Below are 19,266 nucleotides of genomic sequence, written 5' to 3'. Positions count from 1 at the left end.
TGAATGTCATCAGAGTCTGGTTACTTTTTAAAACTCATATCTCATCCAGGTTTAACTATTTATTTTTTACAGTACATATGGCGCTACTTTACCGCACTAGTGCGAAAATTAGCATATTACGTTACTGTGTCGAACATTTAAAGGGCCATATGTACTGTAAAACTTTGTACGATACATGTGCGAATAGGTAATTCGCAACTCGTGTCGATTTAAAACACTCCCTTCGGTCGTGTATTAATTTATCGCCACTCGTTTCGAATTTATAATATATATATATAATATATATTTATAACATGGCTTCTCGTGACTCACTGAGAGAACGATTCAAGGAAATAGATATTCTCACAATAGCTTCACAATACATACTAGATGTGATAATGTATACGCATAAGAATATAAAGTCCTTTAAGAAACTGTCTAATATCCATAGTTATAATACGCGAAATAAACATAAGTTAGTAGTCTCCAAGTTTCGTCTACAGAAAGTTAAAAAATCGTTCATGGGAAACTGTGTAACATTTTATAACAAAGTACCCTTAGAGGCATGGAACCTGCCCTATACTTCATTCAAGCAATACGTCAAAAATGCACTTCTAAAAAAGGGATACTATAAAATAGATGACTACTTGGGAGACACGGAATCATGGCCAAGTATCCAGTCTCAAAAGCTGTAATAGTTTTGCGTGCAGTGTCCCGGAGAGGCATATGGCGCTGTTGTTTCTAGCTGTTCAACCTTATGTATTAATGTTTGTTATGTTTTAGTTATTTTGATGATGACATTGACATATTAAATACATAGTAGTTATGTATTCTGTAGAACTAGTTTTAAGATTGTTAGCTTAACAGTCTCTTGACGTGAAATATGTATTTCATACAATTTTTTATTTTTTTTATTCTTTGACATTTGGAGAACCTTTACACCTCCAAATCTTATTATTGTGTATTATTATTTTTCTCAGACCGTGGGGACCTTATACATCTCCAAACTTAATGTATTAACCGTGGAGACTATACGTCTCTGTCATATTGTATAATATACTTGACTTGGTACATACTAGTTATGTACAGAATGTAGCATTAGTTTATGAGACTGCTAGTTTAACAGTACAGACGCGGTTTATTTATTTAGTATAAATTTTATTTTGACACTTGGAGAGACTTTACACCTCCAAATTTTATTAATATTAGTACTCTGACATTGGGGACCTTTTACATCTCCAGATTTAATGTGTTTTTAACCATAGAGACTATACATCTCTATTGTATTGCAGTAATTATTTATTTTAAGATTATTATAATGTAATGTTTACCCAGGTATTGGCTGTTGTATTTATAAAATGTTGTTATGTATTTTTCATGTCACTATATGATGTTACTGTAAATGTTGTATTGACTTGTAAAAGAGCCCTTGAGGCCTACTTGCAGAATAAAATTTTGAATTTTGAATTTTGAATTTTGAATTTCCTATTTTTCGCACTTGTATCGTAATATACTATTTCATAATCAAAATGTTGTCATTAAAATGCCAATGAAAAAATGAAATGAACGCCAATGCCATGATGAAATTTGTCCTCACCAAAGAGTAAAAAAATAAGAAAAAGTGTGGATATTTCACTTAAATACGATGTTAATCGATCAATGAACAGTTACTGAGTGTGTAGGATTAGTCCTGCTCACGTCTCATGAATCCCCTGTATACTGCCGTAGCTAATGTTGCGGATGTTCCAAGATAGATTCAAATGTCATTATTGTTGGCTTCCCCTTCCTCCCGACTGTAATACACAATTATTACAGGTACTAGGATTCAAATTTGAAAAAAAAAAAACAGTTTAAATTAATTGAGTTGAGATGTGGCTATTTTTTAAGCAAGAAAAAAGTCACAACCTTCGGAACATTATTGTTTTCTCAAAGACTCTTGTTAAAAAAAATTACGGGACGAAACTATTTGTCCATTTAATAAGGTACTAAATTTCATGATTATAAACCAACAACATTTTTTGAGAAAATAAGTAACTATGTACTATTAGGATCATATTTTATTAAAAATATAATTTAGCATTGTGAACCCATTACCCATTGTACAAGTTACCTAATGTCTGTTTTTTTATTCCGTAGACTAAAATGACGTTTCATATGTAAGACATGACATTTCTTAGTACCACATGAAAAGTCTACGGAATAAAAAAACAGAATATACAATACCGAAAATTCACCAGATGTCATATGACATTTAACTATAGTACAGGCTCTCATACAAAATCTGCGTCAAAAACGTCCAGATTTATCGCAGGATGTCAGAGTAGATCTTACGGATGCGGAGCAGGATGTTGCACCCCACGATGATCGACGTAACACCAACCACCCCAAGTGTAATCTTCGTCGGCCTGAAAAACAAATACTAATGTTATAATAGAGCACAAACTGAACCTAAGTACTTTTTTACCTATATTTAAAACGGATAACTTGATTGTTACGTGGTTATACACACTTCTAGGGTCAATTATTCTGCAGAGATATGTATTTCGTTTTTTAATTACACCAGCGGTGGCAGCATGGTTCCATTTTTATCACTTGTCACGATGCCCGTCACTTTCGCGCTTACATACTTGTTAGAACGTGACAGGCATGGTGACAAATGATAAAGAGCCGACCATCTTAGCCTACAGGTCTGATCCTAGTTAGGACTTTCAATATGTTTTTATGATGTACGAGACGTGTGCAACTTATTTTATATGGAAGGAAATATGTAGGAAAATTTATAAAGTTAAAACCCCGTGGTTCGAGTACTATCGACTGTTGTTGCGTAACATCGGCTCCGTTCGGATACTGTTGCACCGGACTATCTTCGGATGTTGTCATATCGACGTGTTTAATTTTTTCAAGACGTATCTAGATTATAGTAATAGACCCTGTGGAAAAAACTATCTCTTAAGATTTGACAAAGAAAGTGCGAGAGGTCCAAGAGGTCAAATGCATCCATAATGAATGACAAATGCTTGAATCCTCTCCCCTTTTCTTAGGTATCCCCAGAGGCAAATTAAACCTTATTTATTTCAAGGATAAAAGGTATATCGATGGTTAGTTACAGATGTAGTGGTCAATCCTTTGCCATCGTATTTTCTCGGAAACGTTACTGAGACTGACTGACATAGCATAACGCGTTCATGCGTTTCCGTGAAAATACGATGGCTAAGGATTATTCACTAAATCGTAAATAGTTTTTGGACCCGGGTGTGTCCTTAAACTACGTCCAAAAGAGAGGTATGGGCATTGTGAATGTTATCTCGCTTAGTGTGGTAGGGCACAGCACAGCAGATGTCATTCCAGATCTAGAGCAGAGCCCAACTGGGACAGTACCTCCACCTTACAGAAAACAGCAGCCAAATAACACTAGACCCTACTTTTAGTGTTGTGTACCTGCCGGTGAGGTTGCCAGAGTTTAACGAGGGTGCGGGGTGTTCGGGTCGGCAACGCGCGAGTAACACCTCTGGAGTTGCAGGCGTCCATAGGCTACCGAGACTGCTTACCATCAGGCGGGCCGTATGCTTGTTTGCCATCGATGTAGTATTAAAAAAAACAAAAAATCGCGCTTGTTACAACGCGCGGTGAGCGCGGATACATTGCGTGCTGAATTATTCTACAGTCAGCGTCAAATACTTTGTAGCAGTCAAAGTGGCCAATAGTTCGGTACACCATACTAAATATATGGGGTACCGAACTATTTGGCTACTTTGGTTGCTACAAATTATTTGACGCTGACTGTACAAGGAACAATAATACTGTAAATTTTTAGCAAAATACAGGATGTTTATTTAGCCACCTGCAATAATTTACGGGCTGAATATATAGGTCATACTGAGCAACTTTTACTATGGGACCAACCCCGAAATCGCGAACAAAAAATTTACTCTTCAATAGAAAATGCCAAGGTCAGACAGTCAAAATGTATGAAACAGCCAATTTTTTTTTCGCGATTTCGGGGTCTGTCGGTCAAATTATTGCAGGTGACTAAATAAACTTCCTGTATATGAAACTTAATTCGTTTGGGCCTATACTACCTTTAGAATATGTGGTCGTATGTACGAGTATCAAAAATACACTCTGTATATGTAATCAACGTAATGTATGCTGGTATATTCTATGGTGTAATTAAAATAAGACAACAGGTTTTATGAGATGTAATTGAAGAACCTATTTATTTCTTACCCATTAAAGTTGAAGGATATGCATTAGGTTCCCATACATCTTGTTACCGAGTGATGTCTTTTCTAACCATCGCTAAATACAACGCTTACACAACAAAGAAAAATACCGCTTTCTCTGCAACTCTTACTGAAAGATACATAAGACTATTCCGTTCTATCAGTTCCCCCGACCACTCATGCCCACTCATATATAATATAAACTTAATAACCATCCTGTTCTTTTTATTTCAATGCTTAAACAAAATTTTCAAATAATGGTTTCTATGAAAACCTCCAGGTAAGTGTTTAAAACTGTAATCAAAATTTAACAGTTCTTGAATAGGTTTCATACTTCGTTAATATACTGCTCAAAAGAAAATAGAGAAAATAGGGGCCACTAAGCGTTCCGAACGTTACGTGAAAAGCAGAAAACGTAAAAACAGGCTGTTTGTTGCCTCGTTTGCCAAATTTAAATTACAGATAGGTTAAATCGTAAACTATCTTTTCTGTACCCCTAGTGTAAATATTTTCGACAGCGAAACGTGACGTACGCGTTTGCGTTAAGTGTCATTTTGTATGAGATTTTTGACTTTCCAAAACGTCCCGCTTGGCGCGCTGTTCAAAAACCCATACAAAATGAGACTTAACGCAAACGCTACGTCACGTTTCGCTATCGACTAAAATTACACTAGGGGTACAGTACCCCTAGTGTAAATATTTTCGACAGCGAAACGTGACGTACGCGTTTGCGTTAAGTGTCATTTTGTATGAGATTTTTGACTTTCCAAAACGTCCCGCTTGGCGCGCTGTTCAAAATCCCATACAAAATGAGACTTAACGCAAACGCGAAAGTTACGTTACGCTATCGAATGGAAGTTACACTAGAGGTACTGATCTCCAAAAAATACTTGTGCCTACGGGTATATTATTTTGTTTTTATTTTTTTAAATTAATTTTCATAGGTCCAGAAGATCTCACCCGTTTCTACTAGAATAAAGAAAATGGAAGTGGTAAGGCATATGGTGATGGTGGTGGTGGTATTTTTATTGTAATATGTAAATGAGTGAATCTTTAGTACTTTTCAGTATTCATTTTAAAATCAGTAAGTGCTAGATTTTTTGGTGGTCGGAAAAGATAGCAAATTCCCACTTTATCTCACATTTTGCACACCTGTATTTTTCACAAAACATCCTGTATTTATTAACAGTAAAACAACGCTTTGGGTGTTATTTAGGCTTATAAAAATTAAATAAGTAGTCATTTGTTTCACTTATTTCAATAAACATGAAATTAGTTTTCCTGGGATGATCAAAATTCTTAGTGGCCCTTTTTTCTTTTGTGTAGTATATAGCTCGTGCACTTTATAAATGATAATATATTTCAATAACATCAAGAGTTAAAGAAACTTGCATTACATATGAATATAAAAATATCCGAATCCCCTCGAAATCCCCTCGAATATAAAAATACTGTTTCCGCTATTACCGAGGTATACCTCAAAATTAGGTGCCACACCAAAACACGGAATCTAACACCGAGGTTTTTAGTTTTTTATTGTTCTCCTATCGGCAAGCAAATAATTACAAATAGCGTATTTGGGCACCATAAATATATTAATTAATAATTCATACCAAGTCTTAAGGCCTGTTTCACAATGTCGAACTAAAGTATTGGATAGATAATTAACAAATAAATTAGCTGCCAGATAAAACTTCCTACAAAACTTAGCACCTTATTTACCAGTTAAGCTTATTTGAAGATTGTGTAACGGCAACGATGACTTTATTCGTCAGATAAGTGGCAAGTAGCTTATTCAAGACATTACTTGGACATTGTGAAACAGGTCCTTAGTCTTCTATAATATTTACCTTCGCTATGCAAATCACTAAAGAAAGTACAAGTTTACTTACTTGAGTTGTTGCGTATTAGTATGAAGCAACCAAGTAATGTGCTCTCGATGCGTTAATTTTGACTTGATTACTTAATGTTTTCTTACTAGTGCTATACTTATTCGACAACCTAAAGAGAAGGCTTTATTTGTGTCATTTATCTCTGCGCAGACTACTTAGATTCAAAAACAGTTAATCAGCTTTCTTATAAAACGCTATTTTATGTGTACCGCGGTAATTAATGCCGATTTAAATGGGCTCGTAAATAATACTTACCTTAGCGCTGTCTGGCTCACACTCCGGAGCGGCGTGCAGATCCGGATCAGTGATATACCGCGTAAGAGATTTACCCGTCAGAGTCTCTGAAGAACATAGCGACGCGCAGCCCGTGGTAGACCAGCTGCATCCAGCCGTAGATGACGTAGTACAGTGCGAATGCCGTGGCTGTCACCACCAGCTGCACCAGCTGCACTACTTCGGTAACTGCATTCCATACTTGACTCTGTGCAACAAAAGTAATTTGCAGTACATGAAATTTATTTATATGAGCATAGAGTTTCCCACTGCTGGGCACAGGCCTCCCTTCTCCCTTTCCATGTATCCCGGTCTTGACCCATCTCCCACCAGTTCATATCAAAGGCGTCAAGATCATCTCGCCAACGCCATCGCGATTTTCCGCGATACCGGGTTCAATTTTGTTGTTTTAGCCAAAAAGTCATGTCCATGTGGGCTGACATGAAAATGTTGAGCTAAAATAAAACATGGCCAAAATTCTAGTTGGTATCAAAATACCATCCTATCCTACTATACAAGATACTAGCCTATTATATGGGTCTCACAAATGGCCGCAGTGTGCTATAGTTTAGCCATTTAGAAGTATACTATAGACTGATAATATTAGCTAGTCTAGCTTATATGTAGATAAGAAAACAATAATTATTCAGAACTCAATGAAGTCATTTACCTACTAACTAAATTATAGGAAAAATTTAAAAACTCTGCGTTTCGGGACAGATAACAAATCGAAAGAGAGCCAGAGAGCAAGATAAGCTAGAACTGAAAACAAAAGACGCAATAAAATACGCATGTAGACGTGTACCTACATTAGATTTCAGGAGTTTTCATACGCAAAATATACCTTTTACGTTCATGTTACTTTCAAACCTATGTGCATTAGGATACCATTGAATTTCGATCGTACTTGGTCTATGTTTGTATATCTAAATACGCGATAAATTTTCGGCAAAGCTAGATCGCTCCGATACCTAACCCAAATCCATATCGCACGTTCAAAACAAACTGTACACTTAACCTAGAGAGATCACTATCACGTTTTAATTAAATGACCTACGCTTAACGAGCAGTAACCTCATTAAACAAACAAGGTTTACATTAACTTGAACTAAGTAAACAATTACTTTAACTTTTATCGCGTAAGTGATATCAAATGGCAGGGCTGCTGTTCTATTATTTATCGTACTTATCGCCTCGTAAACCAGTGTAAGTAAGGCTCTTCCAAAATGTTCCTTTGTTCTATTCGAAAAACGTGTCGTCTCTGTGGCGATGGCCATGTCGTCCTGTCTACCAAATACTCCACTCGCAAAATGACCCAACCTACAATGCCTGATGTACAAAATTTCTTTCACTAAATGAACCGATATATATGTAGTGCTTTCACCAAAAATTAAGCCTCAAATGCTTCAGGTTTTAAAAAAAATGCAAAAAATGAAAAAACTTTTTATTTTATTACAGCCAAAGTACTAATCAGATTTCTTTGTAATTTGGGTATGTTGTACTCGTATATACAGTTAAGGCCGTTTTCAAAAAAAAAAATATTGAATCATCTCTTGAAATAATAGTAAAAAATTAGTTAAAAAATTTCAGAAAAATTAAAAAATTACGTGCGAGACTGCGACAGTTATCAAATTTACATATTTCAGGTAGAATGTAATAATGTTTAACATATATTTTTTTCGAAAATTAAAATCGGGATTAACAGTGTGAAAAACTCAAATTTGTAACATCCCAATATCCCATAATACTTTCTCTTCTCTCTCCTATGTAAGTATAAGTATTTGCCGTCGACTATACAAAAAGTGTCCAATTCTTTAATCATTATAATTATGATACCTCTGATGCCCGCGCGGGTTCGTACCTGGTGCAGAGGTTGGCCATCGCTATCCAACGCGGTAACGCGGCAAGTGTGATGGGCACCTTTGCACCCGGTGCAGCCCACGGAGGTCTTTTAGAATAAGTTAGTAGTTTATTTATATATTATTGTTTTGTGTGTATTTGTTTCTAATTGTATGTCACTTTTTATTGCAAATATAATAAAATTTTATTATGATAAACGATATGAGTAATTGGAGATCACTTATACTGGTTCGCATAAAGCGAAGAGCTTGGCATTTATGAGTACCTAATTGCAATAAAAGTCCAGAAGCCTTCGTGCCTTCCGGCGTCCATCCGCCAAGTAAAATGCTTATCAAAACGCTGTAAAGTATTGTTATAGCAAACAAAAGATTTAAATATGTTATTTCAAAGATGTACTTACATAGATTTAGCAAAGAATAGTAAACGGATTCCGTGAGTTCATCGGACTGTGTTATTGCATATATTGCATACCTAGTTATGCTTTGAGATCTTTGTTTGAGATTTTGTACCTAATAAAGTCCTAACAATTTCTTAATGATGTTCTTTGGGTTGATGTGAATTTATGAAAGAAATTCACTCGCAAAGTGTCTGCATTTTTTATTTTTTGTAGTTAGTACACAAATAAATGAGTTGTGTACCTAATTAAAGAACATTCTGTGTTTTGTAATTACCACATGATGTTGCACCGCCAACAAATGATCTGCTTTGCCTGAAGGTTGACTGGTAGAGAATGCCTTACAGAATTAAGTCCGTCTTTTGAAAGATAGTATTTTCTAATGTGCAATAAAGATAAAATAAATAAACAAAAGTTTATCCAATTGTTTTTGCTGATTAAATCCTAGTTTTGACTTGAAATGTTTTCTTTTTTTTTCAACAAAAACCATACATATCTCGCAAAATAGTGATCCTATAAGTGTATCTATATAAAAAATATACGAAAATGTGACACCTCACTCGCTCAGTTTGTAAAATATGCATTTTTTATAATGAACCCCCTGTACATACCCCCTGGAAAGGGGGTAGAGCCCCTAAATTTTGCTAGGACTCGGCAGGTCCTCATTTCTAGTGCCAAAATAAAAATAAAAAACAAAGTTTCATTGATGTACATATTTTGCCGCCAAAATATGCAATTTTACCTGTATGTGTATACTATAGCGATTTAACTATCACAACTTATCGTCATAAGAAAATCTCTCTAAAACGAAAGTACATAAATCCTAACACTGCAATAAGCCTGCATTCTACGAAAAATACGATACTACGTAAGCACGAATAAATCTCGATTTCTGCCGCTGGGAACTGCCGCGGGACGCGACGCCGTCACGACCCCTGAGAGCGTTTTCATATTGTCCGGTCCGATATCGGATCCTATATCCACAATGTCGGGCCAACCGGTGTAGATACTGGGGCGCACTATGCCTGCTTCCACGCCAAACATATACCTATACATACGCACACAAACATGATGTCGGACCGATGAGAAAGACAACCGTAAAGGGAAGGGAAGTTGTTCGGAACTGTCAACTTTTTGTTCTAACTGACAGGCCGTTACCGTCCGGCGGACTGTTAATCAGTGGGCCCCGGCCCCTTTCAAGTGCGCTGTGGTATGAACTCCGCCTTTTCTTGGCAATAAAGCTGCTAAGGTGTTTTAAGCAATAAAGATTTATTAAATGCATAAATAAATACAGAAAAATACGTCATACGTTTTACTTCCATCCGACATCGGATTGGACAATGTAAAAACACTTTGACTCTGTTCAGCCATTGTATCCAGCGTTATACTACGGAAAACCAATTTAGACTAGATCTATGACTACTCATAATTAGTAAGGATCTAAAGCTCACATTTATATTGGATGCCCTGGGCCCATGCGTCTGCAATTTAGATTTACAGCCCCAATGATATCGCCCACGACTATTCCTAAAAAAAACTCCAAAAATATCAAATAAACTATAAAGTCTAATGCGATGCGAACTAATATTTACACATTTTTCAGAGAGCAGCAGCATTGTTACGAAGTGTTAGTTACCATCAGATTACAATGGGGTTGTGCAATGATTTAGATTTGATTTAATCGATGTCGGGGGTCAACTTTACGTTGTTTATGGTCAACGTTGCGTTGTTTATTGACGGTTTGAACCGTCACAACTGTAACTTGGCCAATCGTGTACCGCATGAACAATGTGACGGTACTTTTCATATTTCCACTTTGAACTTTCTAGGACTCAATGCATTTCGAATTGAATTGAACTCAATTGGTCAGGTCACCGATGACCTCGTATGTGCTTATATCGGCGTCGACGCAGTCATGCCGTGAGCGGTCGTAAGAACTATATTATATATTATTCACCACACTCCTCTTTATTCGTTAAAACTGATAAATTGTGGCAAAGATGCAAATTTTGAGTTGTTACCTCATGTTGGCTGGGGGAATCGACTTAAAATGTATGATTTTGAATTATAAGTATTTGATAGCATTCATTAGGATTTAATTTCCCGACCATTCCCGCTATTGCGGCATTTGATCACATTTTTGCAATTGACATTTAATTTTGAATAAAACGTCATCGTCGTGGCTAAAAGAAAAGACATTTTATTCGATTAAGGACTTTTTAAATAATTGACTCTCGATATACGTAGGTAGTTACTTAGAAATGTAATTTTGAATTTTATTATAATGTATTAAAATTTAGATTTAGTGACGGACATGTCCCGTTAAATGTAATTATAATTGTAAATATAATTAACTGACTGTTAAAGTATTTTCGCCTCAGCAGCTGGAACAAGCCTACTTTCGTCGCTCCAGGTAGTGAGACAAAGTAGCTTTTTAATTTAGTGAAGATCATGAATGTAAATAAATGTGGTTAACTTTACTAGATGTTGATTTTTTTGCCTTTAATATGTTCTCACTACTGAGGTGAAAAGTTATACTCATATGTGTCAGACGAGAGCAAAGTTATTTTACATCTCGTGTTTTTGAGTCAAACTCTAAATCAACACTCGCAAGAAAAACCATATTTTGTTGCACAAATAACTATTACATTACATTAATATTTATTTTAGGTGTAAAAAATTAATTATGCATGCCATTTTGTGGCTAAACATATATTATATTGCTGCTCAACAATAATGTACATGCCTACCATCTTATACATATATACTTACCATGTTTATCGCAATAAAGTATTTCATTCATTTTATACGCTTATACCATCGTAGTCATGCGCGATGACAAATTTCTCTGCAGATATATGCAATATATGCATGTTCTGTTTTCTTTTACCAATAATCTTGCAAATATCCAATGGACTGGACTCCGCTTTAGACTTGGCTGTGTTGCTGACTGTATACATCTGAAGACTTGAAGAGGCGCCCGGCCGATGGACGATAGACAGGCACGACCCCGAGGCACGACCATAGCTCGGTGATCGTATCATCCGCCAATTAGGCAATCGGTCATTTTGCGCTCATTTGTTTAAAGCATTTGACATTTTACAAACAATGCAGGGTGTACACCTACATATCAAAGATGGTAGGATCGTATAGATGTGCATACGCGTGCACCCGCGACATAATTAAACTACGGAACCCTAAAACACGTTTTAACATTCCTGGCAATGTGGCGTTAAATCTAAGACAATTCCGTGCTTCGAATTTGACAGGTAAACGAGATGGCGCTGTACAGCTCCATACATTTTGCGGTAACTCTGGTTGTCAAAAGTTTACGTTTGACAACCAGAATACATACTTATGTTTTGGATGTCTAAGGAGCACATGTTTTTCTTAGACTTTACTTCTCTATTATAATCAATTCTCTCTAGATTTATCAACCACATACGCGCTAATAGAATTAAAAATTTAGCATTCCGATTTCAGGTTCAAATTAGATTGCACTTTCGGGAAATGTGACTTGTATTCAAATATATCATCAAAGCTGAATTAATTGGAATATATTTGGATTTTCTTCTAGCTAAGTACGTCAACACCATGAGCTGAGACCAATTTTTCTCATCGCTCATACAAAAAATACTTCTAGACTACCTAAAGAAGTGAGGTGGAAGTCACTCATAAACATAAAAAAAGTTAACCTGTACAAACATGCAGGTGATATATTATTGACCGGTACTGTATGTGATTACTGGTTAGAGTAGGTACAGTCGCCATCCCCGGATACCGGATAATCTTGGCCGTTCGAATATGTCTGATGCAAACTGTAATAAGTAACTATTAAATTGAAAATTTTAAAACCGCCAATTTCATTAGGAAAATTTCTAAAAGTTTCCAAAATTTGACCAAGTGGAAATTCGTAATTTTGGAAAGCTTTCGACGGCAAATCTGTACCCCTAGTGTAACTTTGAACGACATCATAACGTGACGAATGCGTTTGCGTTAAGTCTCATTTTGTATAGGATTTTGAGTTTACAAAACGTCCCGCTTGGCGCGCTCTTTCGAAATCCAATACAAAATGAGACTAAACGCAAACGCGTACGTCACGTTTGGAAATCGAATTTATTTACACTAGGGGTACAGTACACATATACGCCTACGCGTGCGATGATAATGCAATAATAGTTCGGCACTTTGTGGCCTCGTAGTGTAAAATTGTTTCCTGGCATTCCGTTAAGCACAAATGGGGATAGGTAAACGCTAAGTGAGAGAGAGAGAGAGAGCTCCTTATTTTAACCTTTTAACCGGCGTAGTCTGATATATAAGACATAATATCCTGCTCATTTCGCCGCAGTCTGATGAATAAGATAAAACTTCGTGTAACTTCGTACCGACGGCGACACGAGCATGCTCGATGAAAAATTCTAAACGGTTAAAAGGTTTCATACCTACATACCTTCTTGATACTGTCGGGCTGTGTCCTAGCTGGATCATTTCCTGGCTGGCCATTAATCACTTCTGTGTCCAGGTCATTATCGGGAAACGGTGGTATCGGGTGGGAATTAGATTTGGAGATCGTGGCTGTGCATTTTCCACAGACGTCCTGGAGACGTTAAAATGTTATTTTGGTACTTGAATAATAGAATAAGCTAATTTACAGGATGGGTTTTTATATGGGTTTGTTTAGGGAAGCTACCAGATTATGTGCTGCTGCGCGAAAATGGTCTAACGAGGTTTTCCCCTTTTTTTTACGACTCTTCCAGATTTTGGAAAAAGTACAGTTTATGACAAAAAATATCATGCTATCCTATTTCTATCCAGGACTAATAGCTCTTTGAGGACAAACTCAAGTTAGCGGGCACCAGAGGGCATACCGCCAACATAGAAAAAGTTGTAAATCGTTATCTGCTTCTCTATTACTCTTCCGTGAGACACAGATGTATTCAATATGTTGAAACGGGTCACTCATGTATTTTACCGACGAGCATCATTGGGAGCACGCGTTGGCGGACCGACGACGATTACGCGAGTCAGTCTTAAATTTTGATCATTACACGAAAATTAATTTCGTGTTTATTAAAATATTTAAAACAATTGACGACTGTTATAAAAAAATACAAAATGTTTTGTGAAAATACAGGACAGGCTGTATGAAATGTACACTGAAAGAAATGTTTGCATAACTGTAACAAAATTTTGGTTACTGTTTACACAAAAATTGGGACTTGCGAACTATGTGTTATATGTTACAAAACCGTGTTTGGCTATCAGTGTTCAGGTACTGGGTATACACTACAAAATAAGTTTGTAAATTTATGCAAAGTTTATTTTCTTATAACCGTAGTTTAGTTATTTAGTAAAGTTACAAAACCAGTTCGGCTATCTATTTTTTTCAGTGTAAGACAGGAAGGGAATTTGCCATCTTTTCCGGCCACCAAAAATCTAGTGCCCACGGTTTTTTTTTTAATTAATATAGAAAAGTACTTAAGATTTACTCATTTACACATTACTATTAAAACATAGGCCTTAACACTTTCACTTTTTTAATTCAAGTTGAAACGGGCAAGATCTTCAGGACCTATCAAAACTAATTTTAAGAAATCCAAACAAAAAAAAACCGGGTACAAGATTTTTTTTGAGGTCAGAAAAGTTAGTTAACGATCTAACCTATCATTTATATTTGACAAACGAGGCACCAAACACCCTGTTTTCACGTTGTGTTTTTCACGTAACGTTCAAAACGATTATATAGCGGCACCCATTTTCTTTTGTGCAGTATATTTAATTTGACGCAGATAACGTTTTTCGATTTTTTAATGTTGGTAGTAGGTAGACCTTCAGTAGAGCCACATTTAGAAGAAAATGTTTTTCACTTATTTAGTGTGGTCAAAGAAATTTGAAATAGAGGTATAGATTGTTAAAAGAAAATTGGTAGCCACAGCAAATTTATTGCCATCTTTCGACACATGATTAATTTTTTTAAAACGTGTCGAATTTGTTAAATATCAAAAAGTGGCGCCACGCTATCTAATAGATCAAAGGTATGGGGACATCGTTTCGAGCGATGGCGCCATAACCTTTAGGTTGTGCCCGGTAAGATGGCGCCACTTTTTGATATTTAACAAATGGCGTTCTAAAAGTTTTAATCATGTGTCGAAAGATGGCAGTAAATTTACGTGGCTACAAACTTTTCTTTGACAATATACACCTCTGTTTCAAACTCTCTATAGTATGGTGATTATTAGTTACGTAAGAGTATCCAGAACTGGGCAGATCATAAATCGGTTTTGCGGAAGGAAACTTGGCGAGTAGGAAACGGATCTTCTCGCTGGTGCGGAGGCAGTCGTGCTGGTTCCCGACTTTGGGCTTCACTTGGACTGGTAAGTGGTTTTCATGATCCATCTGATGATAATATTTGTAATGTCAGTTAAATTGTCAAAAGTGTCAGGTTCAGTCTGGACAGGTAGATACCTAAGTAAATGCCATGCACATTGAGTAGTGTTAGTTGCCAAGCGGACCCCAGGCTCCAATGAGTCGTAGCAAAATGCCGGGACAACGCGAGGTCATGATGACTAAGTATTGTCATTGAGCAGAATATTAATTTCAAGTATATAAATAAATAAAAATATTATTACGGAGAATCTTACAGAACACGACCTAGTCCCACGGTATTACTCAATAAGGCTTATTTATGTTGTGTTTACTAAACGATGATATACATATACACCTATTACATAATATATAATTATACACGGTACCTGTGAGTATTGCGAGAGATTTTAACAGTATATTCACATAAGTACAATTTTTTTTTGTGATGTTGACCTAAACTCATATATCATTTTTGCCTTCTTTTGGCCTCACTAAATGCATGGTTAAAATCTCCCGGGTTCCTCGTGGGCGCCTTGTATATAAATACTCATTATACAAGATAATAACAATACAATTAATCAAAAGCTCACAAACGCGTGCTGAAATTGTTTCTCAGTTATCAAGGTGTCACGGCAACAGGTGGTATTACTGCAATGTACTGCCGCCAGAGTGCAGCACTAGCACATATTGTAAACAATATAGTAACTTTTACACACTATGCTTTAACTAGTTTTTGAGATTTTTTTACTATTTTTTTCTATGACATTGATGTATCAATGCGGTTTATTTACAGAGAGTAAGTAAGTAAATATTCTTTATTGCACCAACAATTATACATTTTACATACATGTAAAACTACAAATGAATTTTAAAGGAAAATAGAACCAGGTAACAACAGGCGGTCTTATCGCTAAAAAGCGATCTCTTCCAGACAACCTTTAGGTAGCAGGAAATTTCGAACTCATACAAAAGTCAACAAGTAGTGCAAGGAGCTAAATATGGAGACTATTAAATACAAACACACATACTACTTATATAAGTATTAAAACAATACCTAATATACTAATAAATATACAATATAATATAATACAATATATATATATTTATACTTACACATATAAAATATATAAGAGAGCGTATCGCGAAACGCGAAAATCGAAATTTTGTTATTTGCTTTCTCTATCGCGGAAAATTTCCTTAAAGTTGGAACTGATCTCAGATATTTCGCCAGCTTTCCTAAATCCAGATACAAATATTTACGGAACCTCTAAACAGCATTTACTTACATGCAATAGATCCTTAAACATTCCCAGCTTCGACATTGTAAGTAAAGCTATCTCTTTTCTACAATTTCAAAGAATGGTGATTAAACTTTCATGGGCAAATAGGAAAATTAAGAAGAAAGTATTTAACGAAAATAAATTACTGTTAAAGTATAGGTGCTATGATGATCGATCACATTACACAAATAATTTTGAAAAATATAAAATACAAATAAACATTCACAACAAGAAATGACGTCTGACAATCGTGGTCATTCGGGCTCCATTGACATTTCAGAGTTTTTTTTAAATTATGCATTTAAAATTTCGGGTCCAGTCCCCGCGAAGTTTACGGGCGGCTGGATTTGGTTAAGAGCTTGATCTGATTAACTTTTCCCCAAAGAGTAAAGTAAGTATAGGCTTTTCCCTGAACTAAAAGTCCGATAAAGTCCTTTTTGCAGATAAATCCGTATTCGTTAATGAAGGTTCGTTCCGCTCAAGCGATTGCGCTTTACCGAGGGTGTGAACGACCGTGCGATTCGCGCCACGACAGGTGGCCTTTGTAGACAAAGCATTCCATTCTACCACATTAGTGAGAAACTTACAACTTCCTTTCAAACTATTTTGTAGTTACAAAAAGTTTCGAACAGACTAAATTAATTTATATTACAGTGAAACCTGGATAATTGAAATCCAATTAATTTTGGTAGATGTTTCTGTGCCAGTAGGTAACAAAGTATTGTTTGTCCCCGCATGCAGCAGCTAGTTATTTCTTTTACAACGGGCAAAGTTGCTGTTTAACTCCTCGTACTAATATTGATATCCGAGCAAGCGAAAGATTCCAAAATTAAACAACGAGCGTAGCGAGTAACCCTCGTGCATTGAAACCCTCGCAACACTCAAGATTCCACTTCTCGGACCACTCACAACGCTCGTCGTTCAATTTTGGGATCTTTCGCTTGCTCGGATATCAATATTAATACGAGGAGTTAAACAACAACTTTGCCCCCCTTGTAAAAGAAATAACTAGGTGCTGCATGCGGGGACTTGTAAAACAAATAACTAATATAGTTTAACTATTTCATTATTTGATTAATAAAGTATCTTACAATGTGCAAAGCAAATAAATGATCTGATTCTAATTATGTCCCATTACAATTTTTCGGTGGAGGAAAATAACGTGAATCATCCAATCCCAGCGCTGGTGGCCTAGCGGTAAGAGCGTGCGACTTGGAATCCGGAGGTCGCGGGTTGAAAACCCCGGCTCGTACATGCCAATGAGTTTTTCGGAACTTATTAACGAAATATCATTCATTTCAAATTGTCTTTGGTGAAAAAATAAGTAAAGTTACCTTAAAGTTACAATATTATTTTGACAGTTTGAACACTGACCTATCACACATAGACAGTTAGTCCTCATAAGGCTAATCTGCCAAAAGTGAAGCCGAAACACGATCGATGTGTGCGTGCGACGCTCGTGTCTTACGCTCAGCGACACACACATATATACAAAAACGGGTTGCCAGAGTTCATTTATTCCCCTTAAAGTAGATGGATTTTAACCACATCCTTATACTTGGCTATCAATCATTTGGGAGTGTGTATGTAGATATTAAATTTGTAGCAAAAGCTTTCAAGGTTTCTTTTAAGGACTTTGCATTTCTGTACTTTGTGAAATAATGTTTAAATAAAAAAACGTTTATTTTTTTATTTTACAAATGTGCACAGATAATAGCTGGTAGAATTGACTTTGAAATAATGATTTTAAATGATAAATATTTAATGACGATCATTTGGATTTGATTTGGTTTGATTTTATTTGACTAATATTTTCTTCGGGTTGGTGTGGTGAAAAGTTTTGTGTTTCACTTGGGGCAAAATTTGTTTAACTCTCGTAACTGGAAACCCTCGCAACGCTCAAGATTCCATTTTTCGACATTTTGGATCTTTATTTAGCTCGAGTAGCAATATTAGCACGAGCGGTTAAACAACAACTTTTCCACTTGTAAAACAAATAACTATTTATCGTCAGTACTCGTAATTGTACCTGCAGGCCTAGCCAAGGTGGCAATCGCTATTGCTTCGAACAACGAAACGCTTTGTGTCTCTCTTTCAGTCTTCCATATAAGTGCGACAGTGACAGTTGCGTTTCGTTTTTACAGACCTTAACTGTAACACCTGTGTTCCACAAATAAAATTTACTTTACTTGCTCATCAAAATGGCGAGAGCATATTCGACTATGTTTAGTCGGTTTCCATATTGCATCGTTCCTATTTAATCTAATTTTTTCCGTCCATCTCGCAGACAGAAGCGGATCAGTCGGAAATCTAAAACGAATATCACACAAAATAAAAATATGAATTTAAACTGTAATTTTATAAAAGACAAAACATAATTTGAAATAAAATAATGAAAAACTAAAAAAGAATATTTTCTATAGTCATACACAAGGAACTTAAAGTAAGCATATTAATTTTATCAATGTAATCGTCATGCCTCATTTGGAGGAAAAAAGATTCATATCACCTGGCAACATTTATAAGTAATGGCGGCTGACGAAAATTTGGATTTTTGTATTTACAATTACGTAAAAATATCACATTAAACTGGATACTTACGCGTGAAATGTTATATCAGGCGGTTTGTTTTTATTCACTGATGTATTGTGACACCAATTCACCGCACAAACAACCATCTTTCTTGTATTTTTTAATTTATAACCGGGAGGTGTACACAAACCAACTCGACCTTGAGTACTGTGAGGGCCGTTCGGATACGATGACACGAGGGCGACATAATGTCGTACTTGAAATGGCTTCACTAGGGATGTACAGACTAGGCATCTAGGCTAGTTATAAATCTATGAGTTTGAAAATGTCTGGTAATAGTTATCGCCGGCGGAAATGGTCTGGCAATGTTGATTGTCAATTTTTAACAATGTTTTCTAAAACATACATAAAAATCAGCCATTAAAATATTGAGAAAATTTAGTAATATTTTTACCAACATTCAGCAC

The 19,266-nt window shown here is 36.0% G+C and overlaps 1 protein-coding gene across 1 annotated transcript; it reads right to left on the bottom strand.

The window, feature by feature from the left end:
- Positions 1-2,018: 2,018 nt before the first annotated feature.
- Positions 2,019-16,497, bottom strand: LOC133525651 (uncharacterized). Its single transcript, XM_061861979.1, has 5 exons — positions 16,274-16,497; positions 14,865-15,017; positions 13,072-13,218; positions 6,424-6,575; positions 2,019-2,384 (listed from the first exon to the last, which is right to left on the bottom strand). The coding sequence occupies exons 1-5, from the start codon at positions 16,307-16,309 to the stop codon at positions 2,282-2,284; spliced, it is 591 nt and encodes a 196-aa protein (XP_061717963.1). The 5' UTR covers positions 16,310-16,497; the 3' UTR covers positions 2,019-2,281.
- Between the last annotated feature and the right edge of the window lie 2,769 nt (positions 16,498-19,266).

The sequence above is a fragment of the Cydia pomonella genome, chromosome 15 (assembly GCF_033807575.1).
Source record: "Cydia pomonella isolate Wapato2018A chromosome 15, ilCydPomo1, whole genome shotgun sequence".
NCBI lineage: Eukaryota > Metazoa > Arthropoda > Insecta > Lepidoptera > Tortricidae > Cydia > Cydia pomonella.
The sequence above is the reverse complement of the archived record's forward strand: the minus strand, read 5'-3'. Positions and strand labels throughout refer to the sequence as shown.